This window comes from Phalacrocorax carbo, chromosome 3 (genome assembly GCF_963921805.1).
Source record: "Phalacrocorax carbo chromosome 3, bPhaCar2.1, whole genome shotgun sequence".
Lineage (NCBI taxonomy): Eukaryota > Metazoa > Chordata > Aves > Suliformes > Phalacrocoracidae > Phalacrocorax > Phalacrocorax carbo.
This window is the reverse complement of record NC_087515.1, coordinates 47,901,575-47,929,481: the sequence shown is the minus strand read 5'-3', so window position 1 is coordinate 47,929,481 and position 27,907 is coordinate 47,901,575. Positions and strand designations below refer to the sequence as shown.

The 27,907-nt window shown below is 42.1% G+C and overlaps 1 protein-coding gene across 4 annotated transcripts; it reads right to left on the bottom strand.

Annotated features, from left to right (window-relative positions):
- Nucleotides 1-3,960: 3,960 nt before the first annotated feature.
- Nucleotides 3,961-27,385, bottom strand: FERMT1 (FERM domain containing kindlin 1). 4 transcript variants are annotated; one of them, XM_064446820.1, is made up of 16 exons: nucleotides 27,295-27,385; nucleotides 26,824-26,972; nucleotides 23,397-23,569; nucleotides 20,350-20,583; nucleotides 18,665-18,811; nucleotides 17,901-18,114; nucleotides 16,785-16,887; nucleotides 15,129-15,236; nucleotides 14,104-14,235; nucleotides 13,906-13,955; nucleotides 11,160-11,284; nucleotides 9,731-9,837; nucleotides 8,771-8,992; nucleotides 7,480-7,604; nucleotides 5,693-5,834; nucleotides 3,961-4,408 (listed from the first exon to the last, which is right to left on the bottom strand). In XM_064446820.1, exons 3-16 carry the CDS (start codon nucleotides 23,545-23,547, stop codon nucleotides 4,235-4,237), a joined length of 2,034 nt encoding a protein of 677 aa, XP_064302890.1. In that variant the 5' UTR covers nucleotides 23,548-23,569; nucleotides 26,824-26,972; nucleotides 27,295-27,385; the 3' UTR covers nucleotides 3,961-4,234. The 4 variants fall into 4 exon arrangements, with proteins under 4 accessions (XP_064302890.1, XP_064302889.1, XP_064302888.1 ...); XM_064446819.1 differs by lacking the exon at nucleotides 26,824-26,972 and adding an exon at nucleotides 26,639-26,769 and having other exon boundaries at nucleotides 27,295-27,384; XM_064446818.1 differs by lacking the exon at nucleotides 26,824-26,972 and adding an exon at nucleotides 25,096-25,195 and having other exon boundaries at nucleotides 27,295-27,369.
- Nucleotides 27,386-27,907: the final 522 nt, after the last annotated feature.

Here is a 27,907-nt window from a genome sequence, read left to right as displayed (position 1 = left end):
ACGAGGGGCTAATCCCACAGATTAACCCTGGTGGAGCAGTTTGGCAGGCCTGCACTTAGGGCAGCGTGCAGGCCAGGCACGTGGGCACTAACAGGTACCTTTGGAGATCTGCGCTCTCTCAGGTTCAAAGGGCACATTGGAGCAGGTTAAAAAAATCTGAAGAATTTGCTATAATAGGAGGAGAGCCTAGCCCTGGCTAGGCTCGTGGAAACCCTGCCTTCCCTTTGGCTTTGCAGACCTGCTGGCTGCAAACTCCTCTTTGAGAGAAGCCGGGGAGCAGGGAGGTGGCCTTGCTTTGCCTTGGGCTATTAAGTATCCATATTGTGGTTGCTGCCCTTAGCTCAGTATTTACAGACAGTGAATTTTTGTTGGTTGTTGTATTGTTTTTAATCTCTTTAAAAACTACTCCATGAAACCTGGAGAACCAAATGTGGCCTCACTTTTAATGTGTTCAACCGTGCTGACTTAATTTTGGAGAATGAGACAAGCAGCCTTTTAAGACTGGAAAAGCAGCCCAGCTGTTAAGTTAGCAAGTGGGCTGCTCATTGAAGTGAAGGTGGAAGGGAAATGGAGACTGTGCCCAGAGGTGCTTGATTTCTGAGTGATACGGGGAACCTCTTGCGAGAAGCAGAGCGCCCTTGGAAAATAAGCTCTGTTATTTTTATTTTCCACCTTTGTTTCTGCTTTTTGGATGCCTAGTTTTTGAGGCAGGCATTGTATTTTCCCAGCTCTTTGCCTAGCTGCAAACTTTAATCATCTGTAATATTCCTGCTATGGTACTACGTCTCAAACAGCTGCCCAGGTATTGGTGAAGATTTCCCAGGAACATACATCAACCCTCTCTCACCAGTTTCTATGAAATCATTTGGTAGAAGCAGGCAGGCATTTCCCCTTTGTGAATCACTTTGTCTTGTTCTCACGTCACTTTGTTTCTTGGGCTTATTCTTCTCCTTTTTTTCTACTTTTCTAAGAGTTTCAGTGGCAACCTGGGGGAATGTTCAGTAAAGGCAGGCATTTTTGTCAGCCTTTTCACATGGATGATGCACAAAGAGCTGAACCAGATGCCCCCTCTCCGGGGCTGATTCAGTACTGTACAAAACCCCTCTGCCTGCAGGGATGCTGGGGATGAGCACTGCATTCCTTAGTGACACCGAGATAAGCAGAAGCACAGGGAGAGCTGGAAAAGGTGAGGATGGTACCAGGCTGTGAAGTTTAAGAGATGAATGTTTCTCACTGGCTGTGATCCAAGTAATGGTTAAGAATGAAACGATCCTGAAAAAATCTGGAGAATGGCTTTTAAGGCCAACAAAAAAAAAAAAAGAATTTTGCAGGTCAGTTCACAGAGCAAGCACAAGCAAGACATTTTCCTACAGACAACAGGAAGAGAATGCAAGAATGGGTTTATTTAGTCTGAGGTTTCAGAAAACCATGGTGTGTATGTTGTCTGCTGCAATAACCCATGCTGAAGGCAGCAGTGAAATCCCCTACGGAATTTGTTGTAAGAACAGACAGCAGCCATCTGACATCTGTGGTGTTTTACCCTGACCTGACTTTGGTTTAATTAAGCACGATGTGGAGGATAGGGTTGCAGCTGAGCTGAGGTATTAGTTTCCTAAAGGTTTTTGTTTTCATCTAAACAACGTTTCTGTCCAGGGTTTTTGGTCTCTGCATTGCGAAATTTCAGGGCAGACACCCTTGTCCTGCTTTCATTCTCTCTGTAAAATGTCTCACGCATTTGGCACCGTGCAATTACTAACTCAGTTACCATAGACCACTGAGCCTATGGTCTTTAACCCTATGTATAAATCAGGTGGTACATACACGGGGAAGGCAAGTCCCATCAGATTATTGCATGAGGAGGAGGGTGTGGTACTCCGTAAGCATTAAGAGGGACCCTCAGTGATGTGAGGAGGGATAAAGATTACTCGATGCTATGGCCGGCCCTGAGCTGGGCTGGTGCAGGTACAAGGCAGAGCAGGCTGGTGCAGGCCTCCTCTCAGGAGCTGCCAACTGTGTCCAGCCTGGAATTACAGAGGTGCAGGAGTGCCCTGGGTCATGCCTTCCCACTCCCAGCTCTTCAGGGGCTGCTTGTAGGAAGCGGAGCTGCAGTCACTGCCCCCATGCAGTACTGAAGACAGCTGGATAAAACCAGATTCCTTTCCTAAGTGTTCCTTACTTGTCATGGAAAAGCCTTGCAGGGTGAGTGGAGCAGGAAGAAAGACAGGTGATGATTTAGAGAAACATGGAGACAGGACAGAAGCAAGGGATCATTCCCTTCAAGCTAAAATTACAAGGGTGGGGCTTACAGCCAGCCTGGATGAGCTGGCAGAGCTCTTTGCAGAGCAGCAGCAAGTCTTTTCTCGAAAGGCAGTGACACATGGGGAGGGGCAGGAAAAGAAACGGAAATATTTGATAATTTCTCTGAAATCCCAGCACAGACAACTGGGATGCAAGTAGGTGCGTTTGCTTAGCAGTAAAATGAGCCATATGCTCTGCTAGTGAGAACTACATTCAAAGTTCCCATATCTCTGCATTTGTGTGTTCAGATAGTTTAGAAACAGGTGGCAACCACAGGGCTTCCCTGTGACCATTGTGACAAGCTCTGCTCTGAGAGTGGCAAGCACCGGGCTGTGCTAAATGAGGGGCTTTAATGCAGGCACAGTCACGATCCTGACTGCAATCAGTAGCCAAAGCAGAGGCTGAGTCTGGAAAAGGGCTGCCTGTGGAAAAAGTGCTGGCACTGAGATGCGCATTCAGCTCTCCCACAGCACCCTTGGGCAGGTTTTAAATATTGCAAGTGTATTTGGACTTGGACTATCCATTATAGGTGGTTCTCATACTCTGAGGAAGAAATTTGGCCTGCATCAAGCAAGTAAGAAGTGGGTAAGTCAGTCCTCTACTGAAGGAAAAGTGGATGGTCCCTCAGCCTGTGTACAAAGGGCTGAGGAGAGGGAAGTACAGAGGGCTGGGAAGCAGGCTGTATCGGCTCTTTCCTTTGAAAAATGTAAAGCTATAGTGTGTTTAAACTGGGACAAATTGGAGCGATTCCACCGCAGCACTAGAGAAAAGCAGAGGACATGACAGAAAAATGAGGGCTATCCAGTCCCAGTTAGGATTTCTGCAACCTATCTTGGTGATACAACAACACCTGTCCATTCTATGTGAAACCAGTTTTGGTTTGTCCAGCAGTTTCACAAATCCTCCCAGCTCCATTCTCTCCTTGCTTTACTGATCACTGCGCATTGCAGGGCAGAACTAAATTTCTTTCAACTCGGGGGACATGTGTGGCTTTTTCCAGCAGACAGAGCTGGCTGCTACAGATATGGTTCCTCCAGCACAGCGTCACTGAATAATCTCCTTGTATTCTGCATTAAATACATAAGATACAGGCATGTCAGCTCTTTACTCAACTCATGAACCAGTTGAGTTTAGAGTTAGATGTCACAGTGAAACAGAGCAACGGGACAGAAAGTAGAAAGGCCCACACTCAGGGGCTTTGTTAAGAAGCAAATAATTTCAAATAGTACCTTAAGTATTTTTTTCAACCTGGAAATTAACAAAGTTCCTCAAAAGATCAACGTTTTGAATCCAATTTTGCCAAGATTAATGCTTTGGTTTAGGTGTCTGGTAGCTCCTCGAGCTTTAAGGGAACTACTTAAGTGGATGAAGGTGGGCACAGGTGCTACATTTTTGAACAATTGTGTAATGACTACTTGGGTTGTGATGGCTCAGTCTGCAGGACTTTGGAACACTGGTGGAATGTTTTCTGTTCCCAGCACAAGTGTTAGACAGCTAATGTAGCTTTAAAATACGTATTTATTCAGCTTTAGTTCTGTTAAACGCTGGCTTTTTTAACAATGGTCAGTTCAACAGTGGGAGTTCCACTGCTGTAACAGAGAAGAAAATTTGCTGTATGATACCCTGGAGTTACTTGTTCTGGATCCAATTAAAAACACTAGATTAAAAAATGCCCAGTGGCTAGATAGTGTTTATTTAAAAACTTCTAGCTGTACAACAGGAAAACAAAGACAATGTAATTTTCCTAGTGTTGATGATGGAGTTGCTGTAATGCATCCAGTGACCTTGGCTTCAATATTTAACAATAACTGTAAATAATGCAGTCATATCACAAGGTGGATTGACATGTACAAGATTTATTAGTCAACAATTGACAATCCTCTGGTCGTCTTAGCTGTGGGGAGAAGCAGGCAGAGGGAAGAGAGTTTACTTCACCTCATTCCTGACCTCCAGTTAATTTATGGAACAGATCTTCATCCAGTGTTTCGTTCTGGTCCTTGGAGCGGGTTGACAAGAAGATGTAGCCCCCAATATACTCATGGATGATTTTGCAGTCTGCGCTCAGGCACGTGAAAGCGATAGATACGTTCTGATCAAACTCAATTGCAACCTAAAAAAAATACATAGGGTAAAATCGGGAACAGAGATAAGCTGCATCTGGGAAAAAAGAGCAAATATCAGAGCACAGCTGGACCACAAGTACTGTGACAAAGCAGTACCTGTCTCTGCTAACCAAGAGCTATAAAGATGTTTGGGTCTGCAGGATGTCCAGAGTGTTTGGCTGCGTGTTTCTTAATTTTCTGCTGTGGCAGGGCCCTCTTGTGGTCAAAATCTTGTTGCTTGTTTAGGCAGGCTACAAAACCATGCTTTTAACTAGTTTTTCTAATGGTGTATAAAGTGAACACTGAGAAAATCAGGAATGGTGCTCCTGACTCTTTGTACACTTAACCATTAATGTTTAATACTCTCCATTGTTACATGCTGACCTTAAATCTGCTTTTGTGGTCCAGGTTTTGATTTCCAACTACTGTCAGTTCTAAAATCCAGCAAACAAGTTAGTTGCTAGCTGTGGATTTTGCCTTTTTTTGTGAGAGATATAAAGCAAACCCAACAGTTTTATCCAGCATTAGAGGCTCTGGCAGAGGGAGTACTGCAGGGGAGTACTAGGGGTTGTATCTGATCTCTCCTGGCTCCTACAGGTGGATGCGGAAAACTGTGTAAGCAGGAGCATTTTCCAGGCTCCTTGAATTTACCTCAGGTCATGCTAGTTCTACCCCAGAAATATACAAGGTACAAAGCTGGCTTCAAGCTTTCAAACCTAAGCTCTCCAGTAGACTGCTGGGCAACAGCCGGCCCCACTGAGCAGCCTTCATCAGGGTCAGGAGCGCCCTGGTGTAAATCACACAACGGAGCTTCTTTCTCAGGACCTTATACTGACACAGAGGAGCTTGCGCCCTGGTCTTGCAATCTCAGTCTGGGCTCTGAAAGACAAACTGGTTTCCTGTATCCTCAGCCTGTATTGGAGACTGAATCATCACAATTTAGAGAATGATGCGTGAGATAGACTATACAGAGTGTTAAAATGAGATTTTTACTGACAGAGAGGCAAACATAATGGATTTGAATTTACCTTTGAGTGTCTGTATTTCATCCCATCAAAATCAAGGGCAACTTATAAAGAATAAGCTTGGTACAAACCTTTTAAACTGGAGACCTTTTACTTTCTGAATTTTGACTACAGACTCCATTAAGAAAAAAATTTAGACAGATTATTCAATAACATGTCACAGCACATTCAAAATCTTTTCAGTCTGACGTTTAAAAAGATTTCCTAAAAGCATCCTCCAGTGTCTGAAATGTAATGACTGAATGCAGAGAGCTGTTCCAGTTTTACCTGGCGTATTTCCCAGTTCACATTCCACTGCTTCATGTTGGAGAACCTCCACGTTGTGATAGGATCTCCTGTGGCTATATCTATTCGTATCAGTCTGTTATAGGACACCCCAAGCACATCGTCCTTTTTGCTTCCTTTAAACCTGAAAAAAACCCCAAACCCAACAAAGCCTTTGAGACGATCTAGTTTGCAGTGATTTCTGTCTAGAGACATGCACCCTCCTCTGAGAGCACAAAAAATGTGGGAAAAGTCACAACAGCCTGTGACTGAGAAGAGCTTGGACCCTTCTTTAGAATGGTATTTGTTATAAAGCAAAAATGTAGGCTGGTGAACCATGGTATAAGATGGAAAATAATCAGGCAGGTAGATCCAGCTGAAATCTTTCCAAGTTGTTGTTTTCTGCTAAAAAATACTGTTCTGCCAAAATGCATGAATTTGATTATACTTTTACTGGAAAAGTGTCAACAATAATTGTCCTTGCTTCATTTCACTAATGTTGAAACATGTTTTTCTAGTTACAGTCACCTAAATTACATAAGCATATAATAGGAGTAGCTAGGGAAAGGTTACTCTGGTAAAGAAACTACCTTCCTCTACCCTCATGATGAAAGCTGAAAGAAATCTCACCTGTCTGCTGTTAATATTTTCAATATTTTTGATCCTGTTTCTGAACCTCTCTGCTTAGATGAAGATGGCTCACAGGGAAAGAATGTGACCTGGACCACCGTTTGTGCCTTACTTAATGCCCCCAACTAAGATACTGCCCAGAGGTTTGCAGAAATTCACTACGAGGTGTTTTGCTCATGCTACAAAATGCAGTTTAGGTGTTGGTTTGTTTACTTAACAGAATTAGTGCTGACAGATGCGGCAAAATATCTGTACCAATGTTAGTAAATTAAATAGTGACAGGGAACATTTCCAGGCACTGGACTCATGTTCTGTTCAATTACTACAAGAGTCCTAGGCAGAATCCTGGCGCTAACCAAGCAGCGCTGTCTCAGATGACCGCCAGGTACGGCTCAGGAGCTGGTACATCCAGGGACCAACATGATCTGGTAGTTCACATGAAGCTACTGGGTTTTGGGAAGTCAGAATGTTTCGTAGTACAGACGTGGGCTCCCAGCTGGTTCAATTTATACTGCAGGTGATTCCTAAGTAGCCCTGGAAGAGGTGTTAAGCACAAATTAAGGAAGGTACCTTCAAGTATGGTTGTGTCAGTACTTTTCAGTTTTTTGGTGGTTTGTCAAGAGAAAAGAATGCAGGCCAGAACCCTGCTATATTCAAGGTAAGATTCCAGGGGAACTGCTGTGAACACAACAGGACCTTTCCTGTGCTGACTGCTTTTCCAGATTAACCAAAAAAAGGGATCATTTGCTCTTTTCTTAATGAAATGCCAATGAAATTAGCATTTTATCATATTCCAATGAGCAAGAGTTGGAGTGAACAAATATATTGCAAACCTGAGAATGCCAACATGACATGCATTTTTGTTACATTTACTGAGTTTATGTCAAGAAGGGTTTAACCCTAGTGATGTTACTTCAGGGAAAATGCGACAGGTCTGTATGAAGGCAGACATAACAGAGTCTCGTGGCAGGAGTGGAGCTACTGAGTGCTACTGCTATAGAAAAAAACAGCAATATTGAAGTTACTAGAATTAAAAAAGCTTTGTGGGGGGAAAAAATAGAGAATGTTTCTAGAACAGGGAGTCAGTCAAAGCACTTCCTACAAATCACTGACCACGAACACGTTATGGCAGCTTGACATCACTGTAACAGTGTGATTACCTTACAATGTAGTAGGATAAGCCAAACTCGGGGAGAGACTGCCATGCTTGAATAAAACGCAGCTTGGCCTCCACTAGGGGCATCTGGGATACATTTTGGTGGGCTTCCAGAATACGAGCAGCCAACTGGGAAACACAGGGAGAGAGAAAGGTTTCAGTTGACTGGAGAACAAAAATACCCTTGCTTTCACTAAATCAAACAGCATTAGCTCTGATGCCATGTTCAGACACTTAGTTGTCACTGTTCCTGCAGATCTACTGCAGAGAGAGCACTTGGGGTCAGATCCTCTGCTACAAGGGCAGAGCAATGCAGGAAGGTCTTAGGGTCTGGGTTTGTGCTGTGCTGCGTCTAGCTCCAGCACACTGCGCTGGAGACTGGGTCCTAAGGATGGGTAGGCTAAACTCTTTCTCAGCAATAGCAGTGGACAAGGAATTAGGTGGAGAGGAAGGAGAGGCACCCAGGTGAGGACAGGAAGACACCATTATTAAAGATGTACTGCATCCAGCTCTGGAGCCCTCAAAACAAGAAGGACACGGAGCTGTTGGAACGGGTCCAGAGGAGGGCCACAAAAATGATACAAGGGCTGGAGCACCTCTCTTACAAGGACAGGCTGAGAGAGTTGGGGTTATTCAGCCTGGAGAAGAGAAGGCTGCGGTCGAGACCTTATTGTGGCTTTTCAGTACTTAAAGGGGGACAATAGGAAAGATAAGATAGCAAGGCCTGTTGTGACAGGACAAGGGGTAATGGCTTTAAACTAAAGGAGGGTAGATTTAGACTAGATTTAAGGAAGACATTTTTTTACAGTGGGGGTGGTGAAGCACTGGAACAGGTTGCCCAGAGAGGTTGTGGAGGCTCCATCCCTGAAGACATTCAAGGTCAGGTTGGACGGGGCTCTGAGCAGCAACATGATCTAGTTAAAGATGTCCCTGCTCATGGCAGGAGGGTTGTACTAGATGGCCTCTAAAGGTCCCTTCCAACACATACCACTCTATGATTCTATGAAGACAATAACTTCCTGTCCTTAAAACCTTCCTTTCTTACTCTGAAGAGACTTTCAGGGACAGCGTTGTCAGGAGAACATGAGTGACTTAGGAGGCTGTGTGGATGTAGGAGGTGTACTTGGAAGAAGTGTCAAGAGACCTGTCCTTGTGTTCATCTTGTAGCAAAGGGACAAACGAGGATTGCAAGATGATTCTACCGTATGGTTTCCAAATGCTGCGTCAATGCAGCCTCACTCCTAAGCAACCACTAGAACCACCCATCCCCAACCATCAAGCCATGCTCAGGATACCTGCTTGGACTTGTATTTTTTGGTATAACGTAGTGAGACGAAGCATTCAGGTTTCATATCTATGCTTTCTGGATCAGATACAGCGTGGGGAGACATGGTCCAGTTCTTCATCTTTAGAAATGAAAGGATCTTTTGGACCTCAGGATGATAAGAGCTATCGGCCATTGTTTTGCCTTTTGAGGCTAAAACACAAGCAGCCATCCACCGAGCATATTGATTCTCCTGCAACAAAGACAATGGTTTGGTATTTTTGGACAAACCATTTATGAAGATGGCTACTGCTCACACATCTTTCACTGTGCAACAAAATCACTCTGGAGTTATTCTGCTTAATTTGCATGGATGTGTAGTTACCACAGCACCGTTGTTCTTCCCTGACTGGGCTAGTTCCACCTACAGGACTGCCTTTGCAGGACAGTTAGGTTTTAAATTTTCAAAGAAATCCAGTACTTTGGAATAGGTTCTCTTGGAAATGTTATTGCATGACTATTTTCTACCTAATGAATATTTTTACACAATTTGGATTGATACATGTCAACAAAAATGAAATAAACTGAAATTGAAAACAAATGTAAAATCCTCATCACACAACCCTAATCTGAATGGGGGAGTTCTAATCAAGAAAAAAGAAGAGAACAAACCCCAAACCCCAGTCCTCTGAAAACACTGAAGCAAAATATTATGATTTCTGTTTACTTCTTTGGTAGGATGTTCTTTTTTTCTTTCCAGCAGCTCCACTTGGAAACTGACAATAACATAGAATTACTGTCCTTTTGTCTCCTCAACCATAAAGTACTTGTTAGACCAACACACCATTCTTAAATTTTACTGAACATGTAGATAATAAACTCTCTGTAGCATCCTTATTTTTCTATACAAATTCTAGAACAGAACAATGGGATTTCTACACAATCTGCCAATAAATCTGGAATACAAACTTTTCCTTGTCTTATTACTCACATTTTCACATCTTAAATATACTTCATTCATGCCATCAGCAACAGGAATTAGTAGTTTGATTCCAAACTTCTTCGCAGCAACATTTACATCTGGTAAAACTTCACATCCTAGATCATAGAGAATAAGAAAGAAATGAGTTTATTTAATTACTACATCACTAACTTTAAGTCCTGATCAATACTGAAGAACTATACCTAATTGGTTGTTTTTCTTTGAGATCAAGGGCCAAGATATTAGAGGATTAGGCCTGTTCAAGCCTTCTGTTCTAGTCCACTGCCTGGTTTGTCTTGCCAGGGTGATGCCAATGCTCTGAGCTCAAAGAGCATGATAGTCAATGTGAAACAGAAAAGATGTGAGTGGTGTTCTCAAAACCTCAGCCTGATCTTCAGAAATGCTCAACACTTCAGATATAGAGGAGCTCATGAGATGGGCATTTGGGGAAATTTTAGCCTAACTGTCTTGAAAGCCTGGACTATATTTTCAGAAGCAACTTAGCACTGGCAGTGGGATGTAGGTGACATCTACAACCGGGCTGGCCATGGCCAGTTCAGGGGTCCCAGAGAACTCTGGGGACCTGGTATTTCACGTTGATGGTGCTATTACAGGCCTTCTGGATTCAGCTGGAGTCGTGGATGCCTACAGTTCGCTTTTGTGTTACGGGACACCAAGGCGGTGGGGTACTTGGTGAGGTTCCAGTCACCCTGGCTAGTTTTACCACCCATTTATCTGACCCACTGAGGATATGCAGATTGGCATGCAGAGCCATTTGTTCACAGGGGTCAATCTTCTTTTTATTTCAAAGGTTTCTTCTAGGATGAATCCTGGGTATCACTGGTTCCCTGACGCTGAACAAATGATGTCCCTGCAGGAGTAGATGTAGATGGAGGCTATGTATGGTGCTGGTGCTTGCCATATGTACACCCAGGGTTTCTCCTCCAGAAGTACCTAAAGCTGGCTGTAGCTATGGAAATCCCCATGCATCAAACAAACAAGGCCCAGAGAAGGTCTTGGAGCTGTTGGTGCAACCTATGTCATTCTTGTCCGCTGCATCATCTGTAATCCTCTGCTGCCAGTGTGCATTTGCCAAAGACAGATGTGAGTACTGCCATTTAACACAGAGTAAAATGTTTGGAAATGAAAATGTCACACAGATCACATTCTCTATCTGACTCATCTTTAGTGAATTCAGCAGTACATGGCATTTTACAAGCCAGGTCCAGATAATCTTGGTTTGGACTAAGCTATTGAATCCTTTTTGTTTAGGCCTCTTCTGCAGATGCGGTCTGCCTGCTTAGGAGTGTTGGTAACCGAAAAATTTCCAAGACTAAATGCTACTGTGCTTGCCTTCCTGAGTCTTGCAGGGATTCCTTGATCTATTCACTTCACAAATGCAGTAGAAAAAGGAAAGAAAGGAAAAGAAAATTCCTGCCTTTTAGGTTTAGTTTCTCAATAGGTTCTCCCTGTGCGGATTCCTGGTTTTTAAAATAAGATACTGAAGTGTCTTTAAAGACAAACCAATATGGCTTGATAGCTTTGAGTGACAGCTTCCTTGGCCTGAAAGAAAAAAGGAAATCACATTTGTTTATATTGAAATGTACCAATTGCTAAGTCACTCACAAATATTACTCTGGATCTCAAATTGCTGAGGTCATGACATGACCTGTTGGGTTACTCATACTTGGGTCAACGAGGTGGGGTGACAAACGCCTGGGACCAACACTGCACTCAAGTTACCCCAGGTAAGGTTGTGTTTTTACCCCAGCTTCTAGCTGAACCCCATCTATGATTTCTCTCCATTTTTTCTTTTTCTTCTATGTGGTTTTTCTTGCTATTTTTTCCTTCCACTCTTAAATCAAAACCATTCCCTTCTAACAAAGACTAATTCTGTTTTTTACATGAACTCAGTAACGCTAACATAGCTCACTTGTTTGTTCTCACACACTAGAATTAGCTTCAGTTTTTCATAGCTCCTTATCTAGAAGATTTGCACCCATAAAAATAACTTGTATTCATTAAACTTTAAGGGAGTAGAGACCATCCTTTTGGCTTTATCTGAGTAGTATTTAGCACAAAAAAATACTATTCCTTCACTAAGCTTATAGTTCTATAAGCTTAGGTTATTAGGTTCTGTGTTAGGTTATTAGGTTATTAGGTTCTGTGGCGCTCCAAGAAAAGGTAATAGTTTAAACCATCTTCTTCCACTAGGGCAGTGTTATTCCAGCTCCTCACATGTGTATATAGATGGACGTAATCATAATTTTAATTATTTTACTTAATTTCAAGACTTTGCTAATGCAAACTGATTTCTTTCATAGATAAATTTAAAAATACCTACTTTGGAATTGAGAATTCACTGATAGATACTACTGGTCAAACATAATCATTGTGCTCACCCCACCTCTCTTCAGTAAGAGATAAAAATCATAATAAATTCTACTGAGAATACACTAACACAACCACAAGGGGTGGGAGGGGGGAATAAAGTCCCAGGTTAAGTGTATTCCAGGAGAGAAAACCAGAGATATTAGTACTATTTTAATAGAGATATACTTCACAAATAGCTACAAAGGTCAACAATGAAGTTAAAAAGAAGAAAAAAAAAAATTCCACTGTCTATTTAGTGCTTCCCTTTAAATCTAAGATGATGGTACAAAGAATATACAGCTATCTGGAAAACAGTGATTTATTATACCCACTCTTGCCTTCTACCAGAGCCTTTCTAGAAATCCTTATTTTGAATCCTTTCTAGAAAGAGATGATTTTAATGTTTAAATGAAAAAAATAACTTGGATCTTCAAAACTGCCAAATGTTTTGACTTTTAGTTTTCCAATACAGTGACGTTCTTCAAAAATAAGAGACTCTAAGTTTTTTAGACCAACAAAATTATTTTTCTATCAAAAGAAAATTGCTGAAAACTTTTTTAGTTGTTTTTGAAAAAAAAAAAGTAATTCTCCACTATACTGTCACCCACCTGAAAGCAGTATTTACTAGTGTGCTAATGTGGTGCATACTGTGAATAAATGTGAAATAGACGTTCACTATATGAACAGACCCAGCAGTATGATGTGCAGTGCTTTGCATTTACCTTTACAATTAAGCAAGTAATTACGGTAACAAAATGCTGTTGTTCCTTTGAAGAAATGTTTTACACCTTACCTAGTTTCTACAATGTCTTGGGCTTAGTAAGTGATTTATCATGGATATAGGAAATTTTTCATGATGAAAAATAACTGCCGAATACTTTTAAAAGCAAACTGCTCTACTGCCAGGGAAAAATAAACAATGCATTGTTAGAGGCAAGTAACCGATAGAACTTAAAAGGCTTAAATTCTCTTTTATCTAGTAACCCTAGCCACCCAAGCAATTTGAATGTCAAATAAAATGTCTTAATTGGGAATTAATAATTAACAATTCTTAACAACAGTTAACTGTTTTCAGTTTGCTGACTACAAATATGATTTGTCAACAGAATGAATGATAAATATTTGTGCAACAGAAATCTTTATCTTTCTAAAACATTAAGACTGTTTTGTGAAGCAAGGCATTACAGACTTGAGGTCACTGCAGTCATTTAAATAACCCATAAATCAAGGTATCAGTGGGATCACAGAATTGTACTTTCCTCAGTTTATTTATTTAGGTGAGGTATTACTGATCTGGTGTACCATACTGCTAGTCCAGCTTGAACCTCATTTTGATATTAGAAACAGACTCCACGTTTGGTTAGAAAGGGGTAATTTCTTTTGTTTTTTATTAAAAAATACCCCCAGGGTTGCTTTTAGAAATTCTTCTCAGGGGGAGCTGAAAATTTTTTTCTAGTTTTCATTGGCAAAACCCAGTAAAGAGTGATTGAAACCAAAATTGTAGACTCTCTTGTTTACAGATGATGGTTGATGAGCACGAGGAAATATAAAGAGCCTGGTCTTTTAACAAGTGTAAGTATAGCTACCCCAGCAGCCCAAAAGCTAGAAAGATTTGCTAAGCATCTTGCTCAGAAGCAGTAAGAGAAAGATTTGAAGAGGATGATATTAGGCTGCTTAGACCTATCTATCTGGTGTATTTGTTGATTTATAACCTTAGGATCTACCATTAGATTAGGATGAAAACTCAAGAAATCTCTTGTATTGTTAAGCTTCTTGTTTTGTGTGTTTTATTATTAGTTTTAATAACTCACCTAACTAGCCTGAGATTATCAGCAAGTTTCGGGATGTCTGTGATGTCCTCCTATCAGGAATAATTAGGAACAATTTTAGTACAACGCACTTTGTAATCGCCTGTCAACTCTGTTAAAAAAAGTCAGGAACCAGGTGGGCTCATCAGAGCCAATGCATTTGGCACAGCGAAAACAATTCTGGGATCCAAAAGGACATACCAAAACGTTACTTGCGTTTCCACCTTCCAGTGTCACTTCCAGGTTAGAAAGTGCAGCTTCTACTTCATCTACTTCTGACTCATGGGTGAAATCATGTGCCTCTGATGATAATGATAACTTGCTTACATGATACTAAAATAGAACATCAAAGTTCAAATAGTCAATATATCAATTAGCAACACACAATCACAGCATATCAAAATAGGCCACTTGGTCTTCTGGGCCTTGGACAACTGTGTAAAGTTCTGCAGCACAGAACTGTGAGGTGTTTCATAAGGAAACAGGTATGTCCACTATGATCTCTGGTGCAAGTACTGATAACAGTTTCCTATTTTAATTGCCAGCGTTTGTATTCCTTCACTGTATAGCCATCCTGTTCTGTGAGGCTGACTGAATGCTAACATTTCCATCTCTAGTCCTGCCAGCTATAAGTGCCATCCACACCAGGTGGCAACCACTTGGCAACAAGGTTCTGTGCTGTTCTGCAGTGGCAGGCTGTGAATGTTTTGGCAGCTCTGTTTACATTTCCAGGGAAATAATTTATTATTAATAAACATTTGTGCCTTATTTCCTACAGTCAGGGACTAAGTCACGCTAAGTCATGTTAAATTTCTATGTACTCCATAGCATCCCTACCTTCACATTGTGCTATAGCTTTTTTTTCAGTCCGCTCTGAACATATGTATTGATGTATTTGAGAAATTTTCAGGAATATGTGAAAGGGTGGTAGCTGGTATGGGAAACAACACTTCATAGTAATCCCCCTCAGAATAGCCTGGGATCAAAATTACATCCTTTAGATAATTTTAGTAAATGGTTCCATGATCGTATGCATGAGTTTGAATAATGGTGTGGTGCAACTGAATTTAGTTGGTTTATCTGATGGATGCTGCTTATTGTTTCTCACTCAGATAGCAGACCCCCAGTCCAAACAGAGTTATTGGCTTGGGCTCTACCCTGGTCTTGTCCCAGCTTGCGCCTGCCTCTTGAGGAAACAGGTTTTGCAACTTGGATCAAGTACATGCCTGTAGTGCAGCAAAGATCAGCATTTCTTCCTCTGTGCAGTCAATTTCTTCTAACAGGATGGCCCAACGGGCTTGTTCATATATTTGGTTTATTCGCACTGCATCGTACTGTAGCAAAAAAGAAAAACATTGGTTATCAATGACTGTCACGATACAGACTCCTGTTCAGCTGCAGCTGATCTACCATTGGGCTGAAGCCACAAAGGTTGTTTCCTTCCTCCCCCCACCTCTCCCCTGCTGTATGTTCTCCATCTTTCTGCTTTCTCTTGTACTAGCTTGTGTGAGTGTGTGTAGGGTCACGGTGGCTTGCTGATCCAGCAGAAAATTAATCAGGAGTCCCTGGCTGAAGCAGAAGAGGAGATTAAGACATCCCCTTTTGGGGTAGTAGGCCTTGGACTGGCTTAACAGAAATGTGAAAGCACACTATGAGCGTGAAAATAACATGACACAGCTGATACGAATGTGACATTCGACAGCTTGCTACTGCCAAAAGACAGAAACTCTTATTCCTCACTTCCCCTCTTCTGCTCTTGGCTTTTTTGGTGTTGGCTGTGTCTTTGCACTGGCTTGACATTTGACAGGTCCTGCTGTGAACTGCTTTAATTCACTATCCATTTTTTGGACAGTGATTGTTTCTTATTATCTACTTGGTTAATAAGCTGAAGTGACTCGCAGAAATATTCAAGCCCCAGAGCTGGTGAAAGGTAGGTGATGGGAGGGTAAACCCTGGAGTGTGACCCCTCCCAACAGTGGTGAGCTATTAAGTTGCCTGAACCTGTTTTAGGTTATTTCATCCTACAGCTCCATGGCTGGCTGGGGCAAAGAAGGGAAGTGTTTGGGCTGCTGACATTGAGACACGTACTTGAATTTTAGTGGGGATGTTTGTGAGATGCCTGAAATGGAAGAGTTCTACAGAATTTACAGAAAATAGCAACATGAAAGGCAAATCCTCTAAAATTCACATTTGAACTCTTGTTCATTTACACTGGTCAACAATCGCGCTTTAATTTTCCTAAATGTACTACACAAGCCTTAAAAACGCTGGCTTGACACAACCACTGTGACTTAGTCAAAATAAAGGCAATTGAGAGGCAACTTGAGAAAAATATTTAAGTGATTTTTGAAGACTAAATCTTGTTTCCAAATGAGACTTAAATGCTTTTCCTGAACTTTTCAAAGGTATTTAATCACCCGGTCACATTGAAACAAATTTAAGTGCCTGAGTGCTTCTGAGGGCTTCAGCCCTGAAAAGCTGAATATTCAGTGAAGAGCAGTGGAACATAGATGTCATTTTTAAGTCCATTTTCAAAAATAGGGCTTATACCTTTACATCATTTAGGATATCGTTGGGTTAGTTTTCCCCTTAATTTTTCTTGTTAAAAGAGAGGCAGAAAGTAAACCAGCCCCTCTGGAAATCTGGATACTGTTTCTGGTGCTCTTAAGATCTCACCTTTGTACTTAAGATCATATTTCAGGTAAGGAACAGTGATTTAGTGTCCAGAGGGGAAAAGTGCAGCCTTAGCTGGGGGGAAGAAGTAGAATATGATCTCTGAAGGGCCTGTAACAAATCCTAGCTAAAATTCAGTATCCTTGTGCTATAGCTCCTTGACATGAAAGCAGGCAAACAATGAATAGCAATAAAAACAAAGCTCTTACTTTTGGATTCAAATCAAAGAAAGTGTAATATTTAAAGCGTAAAAGTAGTTGATCGTCCTCCAGAATGCCTTGTTCCATAAGTGATCGAGATGAATCTAGCCAGCTGCAGAAGAAAACAACCCACAGATTCATCTGTACAGGAAAAACTATCACACCTGCAGAGCTCCAATGTACTTGTGAAACAACAGTGGGAACTAAACAGCTGTAATTCCTGCAAGTCTGCGGAAAATTCACATAACTTGAGAAGGTGGAACGTTCATGTGGAGTTCCAGGTTTCATTGTGTAAACACAGTACCTACAGTCTTCCTATTTTTTTCTCCAGCACTGTTCAAAATATCAGGAGTAGATGCCAGAAACTGAGCAGTAACTAGGTATGGGGTGACCTAAGCCAATAAGATTCTTTCTTCTTGATCTCCAGAAATGGGAGGTTCATTGCAGCCAGGCCAAAAGTCTGTCTGTAATATTTAGACCTCCCACTTTTCATTTCACTATTTGCTGGTTTATAATTCTAGCTACTTCTGTTCTCCAGTGAAATCCAATGAAAACATCAAAGTCACTGTTAAATGCTCTACAGATCTAAAAATGACAATCCATATTTTAATGCTAGAGAGACAATCCTCTCAAACACTCACACCACTAAACCCTCTAGTGTTCTGTATTCTCCTGTGGTGTACAATAAACAATGTTTGCTTGTGCATAAATCAGTAAGTCACCTATCTGTAATGCATTAGAGCTTTACTGCATTTATCCACATGTGTATTTCCACTCTCCATGTAAAGCCTTTAGAGTTTGCTATCCAAACTGTCCTTTAGCTGTGCCCACAGTCCTAAACTGGATTTGCCTTCATCTAACAACAGAATTCAGTCCAGAGCCAGCACAATTACAGCATTCATCACTTTAAAACAAAATTGCCTAACCAAGAATGTTGAGTAAGGAAAAAAGATTAAGAATAGTAAGTTTTTCTGAACCAAAACCTAGATCGAAGCATATGTTTAAGTATCGATATAGCCATATAGCAGGGGTTTGTTTTTAAATTCTGCTTTACACTTAAAAAAGCTGGATTAATGCTACCCTCGTTAAGCCAGCTAATACAGATCTCAAAGAGAGGCATCTTACCCTGCATTGAGTTTGGCTTTGTCAGCTAAAGTCCGAGGCTGGTACATCTCTGCTAGTGCTTCTGGAGAACAGTTGGCATGACTGAAGGCAAGGGTGCTGCAGTTCTGCTCGGTCAAGGGACTGTCACTGAACCAAGTCATTGTAGAAGAAGCTGGTGTCCCACTGATGGGATCATAAGTGGGTGTCATGGTTTTACTATACAAACCTGGACTTCCTGCAAGTTAAGAGAGTAATGTATTATTCCAGGGAAAACTGCGTTCAGACTTAGGTAGTCTACCACTTTCCATCATGAAAGACTAACCCTTTTCTTTCAAGACAGTCTTCTATCTCTGTTCTTTACAGCAGGCCTTGTCCTTTCGCAGGTGAAATGACCTCAGGGACAGAAGTACTCTTCCCTGTTCTGAGAGATATCTCCATTGTGCTGGAGATAAGAAACACATACTTCCAAGCCTTTATTCCTCCTTTTCCTTGGAGTTTGCCAAAATTGTTGAATATTTTAAGAGCAGTCTTGCATTTTCAAAGAGCAGCAGCACATCCTGTGTGCAGGGCCACAGTGATCACCTGTTTTCTGGTATAGCCTTTCGCATATTGAGATTCTGGAGATTTCAGTAACTTTTTGAAGCCACTAGTTTCAGGCCAACTGTCTGTCTCTGACCACCATTCTACATTAAACTGGTCTCCCTAGTTTTAATTGCGTAGCAAAGAACTTCTTCCTCTTTTTGACTCTCAGTCAGAAGAACAAAATCATATTGGTTTTTCATTACCTGGTAATCCAGAACTTGCTGGAGAATTGCACAGGTTTAAAATATCTTCTGTAACTGGTTCTTTGCTGTTCTTGTCTTTTTTCTTTTTCTTTTTGGGTGCATCTTCTGATGGCTTCAACAAAGAGAGTTCTTCTGACCGTCTAATATCTACAACGGCAATTTGGGAACTGAAGCAAGACGAAGCATTTGAAACTTAGCAGCTTACATCTAAAAAAGCCCATGATTCGTAATAGCATTTGGGGAAGCTCCATGTTGCAATCTGAATTTTATTTTTAGCAGGTTGAAAGCAGTAGCCTTGGAAAACCCAGTAATTCAATAACAAGGCCAAAGGCTTTGGGTGGTGAGAGTGAGTTTTGACAGAATTTAACCCTGCTTTTGTAACAAGCATAACTGCATTTTAGAACACCAGAGATAAACTCTTTCTCCCTAATGGCTCTGCGATCACCTTTCAGCATAACAACCTCAGTGAAATGTCTGACTTATGAACAAGCAAAACCAGAAATGGAACCTCTGTATTTGAAGTTCATGCCTTCTATTATTCACTTTAAGAATTTTATATTTCACATACATTATTCTGTCTTAGCTATACACCATTCCCTAATGCACTACTGATTCAGACATGTATTGGCAGTTGCAAACCTGACACTTTGTTTCTGAAAAATACTTTTATCCTGGGGTAACAAAAGACATTTTTGACAGTATTCACTCAGGAGAAAAGTTACAGGGTTCCTGTACTGACTCAGTCTGGAAGAAAAATGTGGGTAGAAATACTGAATTCGGCCAAATGTCAGTTGAAGAATTGTGGCACCGTTTAATCAGAGCTGTTAAATGTGATAAAGACATACTATCCCTTTCACAATCCAGTGCTAGAAGATGAAATTGAAAGCTACACTGTGGTCAATATTAGGTGGTAAATTCCTTCTGAAGATGCATGTGTTATTGGCCTAAACTTTGAAGATCTAAATTAAAAAAAAATCCCTAGAACTAAGGGATTCTGAAGACTGATTACAGGCTGGACTTATCCCTGTGGATCACAGACACACAGGTCTGGCATGCTCCAGAACCTCATCTCTGCTTGGAGGTGCTCCATTACTGGAAAGAGCAGAGGCACAGGGACTCAGTGCTGCAACATACTGATAAGCTTGTGTGGGGTAGTTGGGTATGGCCTGACCTGAAGAGGTTGGGACATATAAAAGTTCTGGTTGTTAAAAACATGCTCTTTCTGAAGTAAATACATAAAACCAATACAGCAGGTTGAGTATCATTAATGCTAGTGCAAGTAGGTGATAAATCAGTTGACAGCAGTAAAACTGCCTACGGTGGAAGCTGGTTTAGGAGATTGATAAGCTCAGGCTCTTAGTCAACGGCATGGAATAAGCAGGACTGAGCCCTCAAGGAGGACAAGGATCCCAACAAAACCATCAACAGGGCTTTGACTATTCAGTACTCCTGAAGTACATGGGATGCATTTCTGACACTGTTTGCATCAGTTATCACAAAGACTGAGAACCATTGACATTCACTGGATACTAAAACCCCAAAAAATCTGTCTTTTGATCTTGGGTCAACCCAACCAAATTTCTCCTGGAGCTAAACAGTTTTGTGAATAAGGACTTCACATCAAAACAAAGTCACCTAATAAGATGCTCCAACTTCACTGCCAGATGGGATTTAGCTTTACTTACTGAGAGTTTTGCAGATGTCACTGACAGCTTTGAATACCACAGAAGAGAAGCTGACTTTCAGTCTCACAGTCTTCATGTTTGGCAAGCGGAGCCGCAGGATTTTGTGCTGAGTAGTAAAGAGCAGCTTAGCATCTGCCTGTACCCCACATTTATCGAGTGTCCAGTGGGTTTTCAGAAGCCAACATTTTTTTTGTTCCCACCAAAGAGCATAGTCTGACCAATCTTGTTGTGTTTCTAGGAAAATACAAAATGGTTATTAATAAACTATGGAGCAAATATACTAAAAAAAATTCATTTGAAAAATGGTGCTCTGCAAACAGGAGAATTTATTTATGTTAAAATAGCAACTACAGTTCTGGAGACCTAGACCCGATTTGCTAAATACTTGTGGCAGTCACTGGGAACTTTGTTTTCCCTGAAGAGTTAACCTAGGTGCTGACTGTGGCACTGCCGTAACCTTGCAGACATCCACAGGGAAACGGCATCTCCTGAATCTGGTGCTATACATGGTCTAATGCTGCTTGGATTGTGCTGGGATACAGACTAATAACAAGGGCACCCACTTCACAACTTGATAGTGCAAGCTGAAAATCCTCCCACAAACCTTGTGCATGCCCAGATGGGCACAAGTTCTTCCACAGTCTCCTGGGAATCACCATTGAACAGCTCATCTCTAGAGTGTTAAGAACCAGCAATAAGTCCCTTGAAGTCTTGGTGACACACAGCTAAGGGCTGTTCTCAGCTCTTCTCTGTGGCTGCACAGTTGGACTAACAAGGATGCTCACCGGAGTTCAGCCTGCTTACAATTTTGCAGTAGCAACATTCTTTAAATACTGAACAAAAAGAATTACTGTTTTTGAAGTAAGCCCTGTGACAATCAGGGAAGAGTTAACAAGCTCTCTAGCAAAGAAGATGACCTTCTCTACCACACAGGATCAGAAACATGTAAAAGAGGTAGAAACTTCTAAGGGAGGTAGAATGGGCATGATGCAATATGGTACAGTTAGATATTAGTCTGTGCAGGAGGGCAGGCTGGTGTGACTGACCAGAGACTGACAAGGGTTGCCTGCAAAAACTTCTCAGAGAAGACAGGCCTGCCAAGAGATGACTGTCTTGTTTCACTAATAAAGACTTGCCTTTGTTTTGCTTAAGTAAAGAATGCTTATTTCATACTGTGAAAACATACAGATGAGGTAAGGCTTGCTGAATCATGAACAGATAGACGACTTTGTTCATGACTTATATAAAGAGTTTTGGAGGGGGAGAACAGTGGCTTTTGTCTGATAACTCTTGAGCAGAAAGCTATCCTGATCTGAAAGGTGTCAAAAACTTGACTAGATCAGCATGAGAAGCACATGCGTAAGGAAAGAGATAAAGTATTGCTGCTCTCGGTTCCATGGGGAATTCCAAGATTAAATGACTTCCAAGATGCCAGTGCAGGGTAGTAGCAGGTGAAGTTTCTGCATGATCTCAGTCAAGTTGTTTTGGTCTTCTGCGTCATGTCTCGTTCTTCCTCACCAGCTCTGCCAGGTAGAGGTGATTCCTCAGCATGTCTATACCACAGTAGAGCCCTGACCTATTTTGGAGTTTTGGTAAAAAATTGTGTCTCAACAGAGCTGCTGACATAAATCACTTAGTTACAGATTTGCTTTAAATATGATTTAATATAGAAAGCTTTTTGCACTAGTTGAGTACTAGTTATAAAAATGCTGTGAAAAATGAGCCTTCTGACCCAGTGAGAACTCCAGCTACCATTGGCTTGCTGACTGAATTGTGTGTGTGTAAGTGCGCAGAGAAGTTTGTAGAAATGTATCACAGGTATGCTACCTGCTTTAATGCTGGAAAAGGGATTCCCTGCTAAAATCACTATCTCCAAGCAGAGCTTTTTCATCACAAAGGGTTGTCATTTAAAGATGTCCTTCCATTGAATGGGAGCCTTTTTGCTCCTTTTGCATATCCTATGCAAAGGATATATTAATGTTTGAAAACAAAGCCATTCATTTGGCAGTAAGAACTCAGAAATTAAGTTGCCGGTTTTAAATTTCTTAACACTATATTTTGCTGAAGGGTTTTGGTATAGTTCAGTTTTCCTCTTCTTGTTTGCCTGAAGTCAAGCTACGTAAAAAAGACTAAATTTTCAAGGAGGGGTTTTGACTTTTTTTTTTTGTTGCCACAAATCTTATATTTCTAGAAATCTAGAAATGCAAAGCTCAGTGTTCCTACTTGGCAGGTCTAACCTAGCAAACAGGCTCCTTTCTGTGTGAAGTTGTCAACTGAAGACTTGTAAATTTAAGAATTCCAGGAAAAAGAACAATACTTGAAGAATGAGTTGCATATGAAACCCATGTGGCATTGATGTAATAATCAAATATCATACTATCTTGTCTGTATCTATCATTCTGCAGCCTCAGAGTCCAGATGATGATTTGGGGAGGCAGCTCCCTTTGATGGCTTTCAGTTAAAGAAACCTAATTTCTCCCATTGCTTGTAGTGCTGACTTGCTGCGATTGAACACAGGGTATTTTACCTTTCATCTCCTAACTTTTGACTCAGCCAGTCTCTGCTCTTCACAGCTTCTCCCTACTGGATAGGTGCAATGGATAACGTGCCTCAGATTCTGACCAGAATGCTATGATAGCAGAGGAAACAGGAACTTCTGAAACACCTTTGTAACAACTACTCATGTCTCTCTACTACAAATAGATAAATAGGCTATCAGCTACCTTTACTGCCCCTCAAACTAGCCACCTATAAAGCCTACCTGGAAAGGGAGTTGAACAGCTAGTCTAGTCCAACTATGTTTGTCTAGGTGGAAGATGAAAACAAAAGTTTTGTTTGCACTGTGATAGTATAGGGCTTTAGTCACAGACAGGGAAGGGTTCTGGAAACACAAAAACCCTGAGTCTGCAGCACCTATGTGCTCGGTGTGCCGTTACAAAGAAGTGAGGCAGTGCTGTTTCAAAATGCACAGGAGCCTCTTTTTGCAGAAGGAAAGCAACATGTATTATTTTAATAACACCACGTAAATTAAACGGGTCTTTACTCACCAATTTGTTCTACTAATTTCAGCATCACTCCTCCAATATGAAGGTCCCCCGTGACCCGTAGTAAAAATTCCTTTTGTGTCTTTTCACACTCATGATCTACTGTCACAAAGAGCTCCCAGGAATGAGACCCATATTCACTTGAGGAAATCATTTTGGAAAGGTCTAGGTAAGTTCTGCAAAAAACAAAACAAACAAGCAAGAGGGATATTCTTCTTCCACTCTCTGCAACAAATGTATCTCTCCACAGTCTCGCTTCGCAGGGACCTTGGCTGGAACTTCCGATGCGTTATCTTGTTACCTCTGAACTAGACTCTGCTCTTGTGATTACTCGTGTGACATACGCATGTGGGATTTTTTTGTTTTATTCTGCTTTTGGTGTCCCTCACAACTCAAGTGTCTGCAGCTGGGTAGAGATAGCCCAGTTTTACCTGGGTTTCCCCGCTATGCAATGCTAATCTACCAGTCTGGACACCATAAAGCCTGTGGGTGGGATCTGTTTTGGCAATCTGTCCAGTGAACAAAAGAATTTCATTGACTTGTACATGTAGAGCTGTAATTTTCACTGCAAATGAAAGTTGACACTTGCAGTTCTGCCAGCTTGGCCCCACAGGACCAAAACCAGAGAGTAGTTTTACCTTTGGGTAGATGCGAGGGGAGACAAATAACTTTAATGTCTCTCTGCCAGCAATATCTAGGCATATTAACTGCAGTTTCTGCTGATTGTCTGCTTGCACAGAGATGTAGGCATGTATCCTGTCTCAGCAGGGTGAATTGTCTGAGATCCCACCAGGCTCCTGCCAGGACAGGTAAACAGTAATCACACCAAGCCAAACTAGAGAAGATGCTCAAAGTAGAAGCTGTGGTTATCATCATAGTTCTGCTAATTACTGCAGAAAGATCTTGTAGGTATAAGGTGATGCTGCAGGAAGGATTTGGGATATTTAACCAGTGAGAGAAGATACCAGAGTAGCAGTGTGCCTTTAAACTGAACCCTAAGAAAGAAGCCTTTGCAGTTGAAGCTTAGGCAGTCAAGTGGATGACTTCCATTTATTGCAGACCTTCAGCAAAAACAGAGATTCTGTAAAAGGTGCCGTACACAGACTGCTTCTAACATAAAAAATAACTAAGATTTGTTTACAAAGAAGGCTAGAGGGGATGTAACAGTATTAACAGATTTCTCTAAATAGATTTTTTAAAAATAAGTATTTAATAAGTTAAATGCCTTAGCCTAAAAGTTAGGTGAAACCCAGAAAAATCAAGAACTGTTGTCACAGGTGAGGAGTGAGAGAAGGAATGACCTTTTATAGGACTGGCTGCAGGACAAGACCAGACTAGTTTAGGTTACACTGACGTAAAATTAAATAAAGCACGCCTGGAAACAGGATGAAAATTTAAGTTCATCTATTTACCAAATTTATAATAACAAAGCTTCAAAAGAGGGTTTTAGTGCCAAAGGATACTACTGCAGGGCAGAGTTCAATGTTCATTCTGAGGTTCCCTTCCAGAGGCGTGATGAGGCTTTTGCAACTCTACAGCCAGCCTATTACAGCTTAACCTTCCCCAGGCTTTCAGGTGTTATTCATGTATATTAACATCTTATGGTTTAAGAATTTCATCATGAAGACGTTTGGTATTTTGTTAAATGATGTATCATGCAGTATTTGTATTATGGAGTACAATGTAAATCAAAGTCATTAACTGTTTCAGCGAAGTTCTTCTAAAATCTGTTGTCAGAATACTAAAGTTGTAGACTTGGTTCCTTGAACTCCTTTGGGCCTAGGCCATGGATGGTGTCAAACCTATGGATATAAAATTTGATATCAAAAGGATAATAGCAATGTGGCGGTAATGACAAATTCTGCTAATTAGGAAAAGTGATTCCAAAGGTGAAGGCAATGAAAGTGTATCTGTTAAAGATTAGATTGATCCCCCTGCAAATGAATGACAATATAAACAAAACAATCTGTCCAGCTCAAAACCATCCTTTTAGGGGAAAGTCACCTTTCCAGGGAGTTTCACTAGAACAGTCCTGGGAGTCTGCCCTCAAATTCTAAAAATCACGATGACTTATAGACAGCCCTAACTCAGAAAACTGCAGCTTCACAATCATATGACTCCAAGAGACTAATTTAGGCTGAGGAACAAATGCTGTTGTTAATTATGTTCTTGGATGTGGCAGCCTACACCTTTTCACCAAACAGTTACTAAACAAACAAAAGTCCGTTCTTATCCGAGAGGTTTGTTTGTTTTGCTTTAGTAAATAATGACATTTGTGCTGGACACTGGAAAATACTATGGCTGTCCTGCCTCAGGGATAGAACTGGGTTTTTGAATTTGTGCTGCAGTGTGCCACATGGATGTACAGGCTTAGGTATGCGTTAGACCAGGGGGTACCTGGTGAAGGGGAAGGGCTGTGCCTCTCCTGAAGGCACAGTGTCCAAGACACAGCTCCTGAGATGGCCTCCCCAGCAGATGAGGCTTTTGGCACAAGGGCAGTACAAGGTGTAGAGAACAGTTATTTTTGCACTGTATTCATAGCAAAACAAAAAATCCTAGCTTTAGAAAAGTCAAAATGCCACTAGTCACTCCCCTAGGCATCAATAACAGCATTAAAAATAAATACATCTACAACTGGCCTAAGCATGAGAACTATGTGCTTTCGTTTCAGGAGCATGGGTACGAAACCTGGCAGGGGAACTCTTTTGCCTACACTACAATCTGCTGTAAGCCAGTATTGTTACTGAAAAGAAGCTGTCTCATCTGCCCTCTTGTGCCAGCAAAAACATCTGGGAGCTGATCTGGTTTTTTTTTTTTTCTCTTTTTAAATTTGGTTTAACTTCCCAGTCTAATTCTGCATACAAATACTTGTGCTGACATGGATGAAAACGAGCAGCCCAAGGGGTGGGTGAAACTTTTTCTTTCATTCACGCTGGCTTAGAAAAGCATGGCTTCAGTGCAGCTAATCCTGGCGCTCCATAATTCCCTAAAGCTGCTCTCTTCCCCACTTCCTCTTCAAACCAGAAAGTTTTAGTCCTATGATAAGAAAACACAACCACTAGTAAATCTATCACAGAAAGCAGCGCAAAGAAAGTCTAGTCTCAAAAAAGCTGCAAGCTAAGGAGCAAGGACAACTAACCGTTGTGTATTAAAACCCCAAACAAACACAAACCGCCAGGGCAGGCTGTGCACACTCCATGTCTTAAAACCTTCAGGTCAACATTGGATCTGCTCCAGGAACGCACCCCAATTCCTGAGCTCCACGAGGGTTGCAGCTGTACAGCGTGGCACAGGGAGATCAAAAAGGCCAGAAACATGTCTTCAGGCTACTGCTGACTCTAGTCAGTATTTCTACACAGCATTTTAGCCAACACTGCTATAAAAAAAGAGCAATGATTACTCTACAGATCGAGCTCTCTGCAAGTCTTACCCCTCGCAGCCCCGAACTTCAACCTTTGGGTAGAAATACTAATGCAGGAAAACATCCGCGTTAAGGTAAAGGCGGGAAAACCAGCGTACGACGTTTCGCCGAGCGCTTCTACGCCAGGTAGCGCTGCCCTGGCACCTTTCGGAAAGTACCTGCCGGGAGGCGAGGGGTGAATGGAGCACCGGTTTGTGCCCCCTCCCGGGGTTTGTGCAGCTCCCGGGGCTGAGCCGCCCTTTGAGGAAGCGCCAGGCCGGAGCGAGCCCGGGGACGCAGCCCCCCTCGGGCCGCGGGCCCCCTCCGGCCGCCGGCATCGGGTCACACCGCAGCCGTCACGAGCACTCCAAAAGAATTTAAAAATAAATAAAATATGTTTGCCCGCATTATTCCTCCCCCGGCCCTCCGGCGGCCCCTCCCCCCCACGCGCCCAGCGCTTCCCCGCCGGCGGCCAACAGCCCTTTCTCCGCCCTTACTCACTCGCGTTCTCCGACGGCAGCGCCGTCCCTCGCCTCCCTGCCCGGCTCCCGCTCCCTTCTCCTCCACCTGGCGTCTGGGAGACAGGGAGGAAGGGGAGGAGCGCCCGGCCCGGCCCTACCGCCGGTACCCCGGCGGGGGAAGACAAGACGGCCCGGCCCTTCCCTGCCCTTCCCTTTCCTTCCCTTTCCTTCCCTTTCATACGCCCCGCTCGGCGGGCACCGCCATGCCGGCAGGTGGGGAGGGAGAAGCCGAGGGGAGCGCTGTCCTCCCCTGCCCTCATTGGAGGCGGCCAGCCTTCCTGCCTGGCGCTGGATGTTGGGTGTGAAACCGGTAGAAGTGACAGTGAAACGCCCGCTGGTGCCACACTCGCGTGCTGTAGCAAGGAGGGCTTCTTGGGGGACTCCACCTGATTCATGTTTAACCGCAACGCCGTAACCCCGAGGCCACTGAGCCACGTTGAGTGTACAAGGGGTTGTTGCTTTTAGGCTGCAGTTGTTGAGAGATTTCAAACTAGTGGGAGAAAATAAGCGTAGTTCTGAGGGTGCAATGCCAAAAAATAGAAAGGCATAGTTACGATGTAGGGGTGTGTTACAATGTGCAGAATAAAAAGTGG

Excerpts from the sequence above, each read along its gene's own strand:
- FERMT1 (XM_064446820.1), bottom strand. The coding sequence starts at position 23,547 with ATGATTTCCTCAAGTGAATATGGGTCTCATTCCTGGGAGCTCTTTGTG. Across the intron at positions 20,584-23,396 it reads GAAATTAGTAGAACAAATTG|AAACACAACAAGATTGGTCA; the intron begins GTGAGTAAAGAC and ends GTATTTTCCTAG. Across the intron at positions 18,115-18,664 it reads AGCAAGTTCTGGATTACCAG|GAAGTCCAGGTTTGTATAGT; the intron begins GTAATGAAAAAC and ends CTTAACTTGCAG.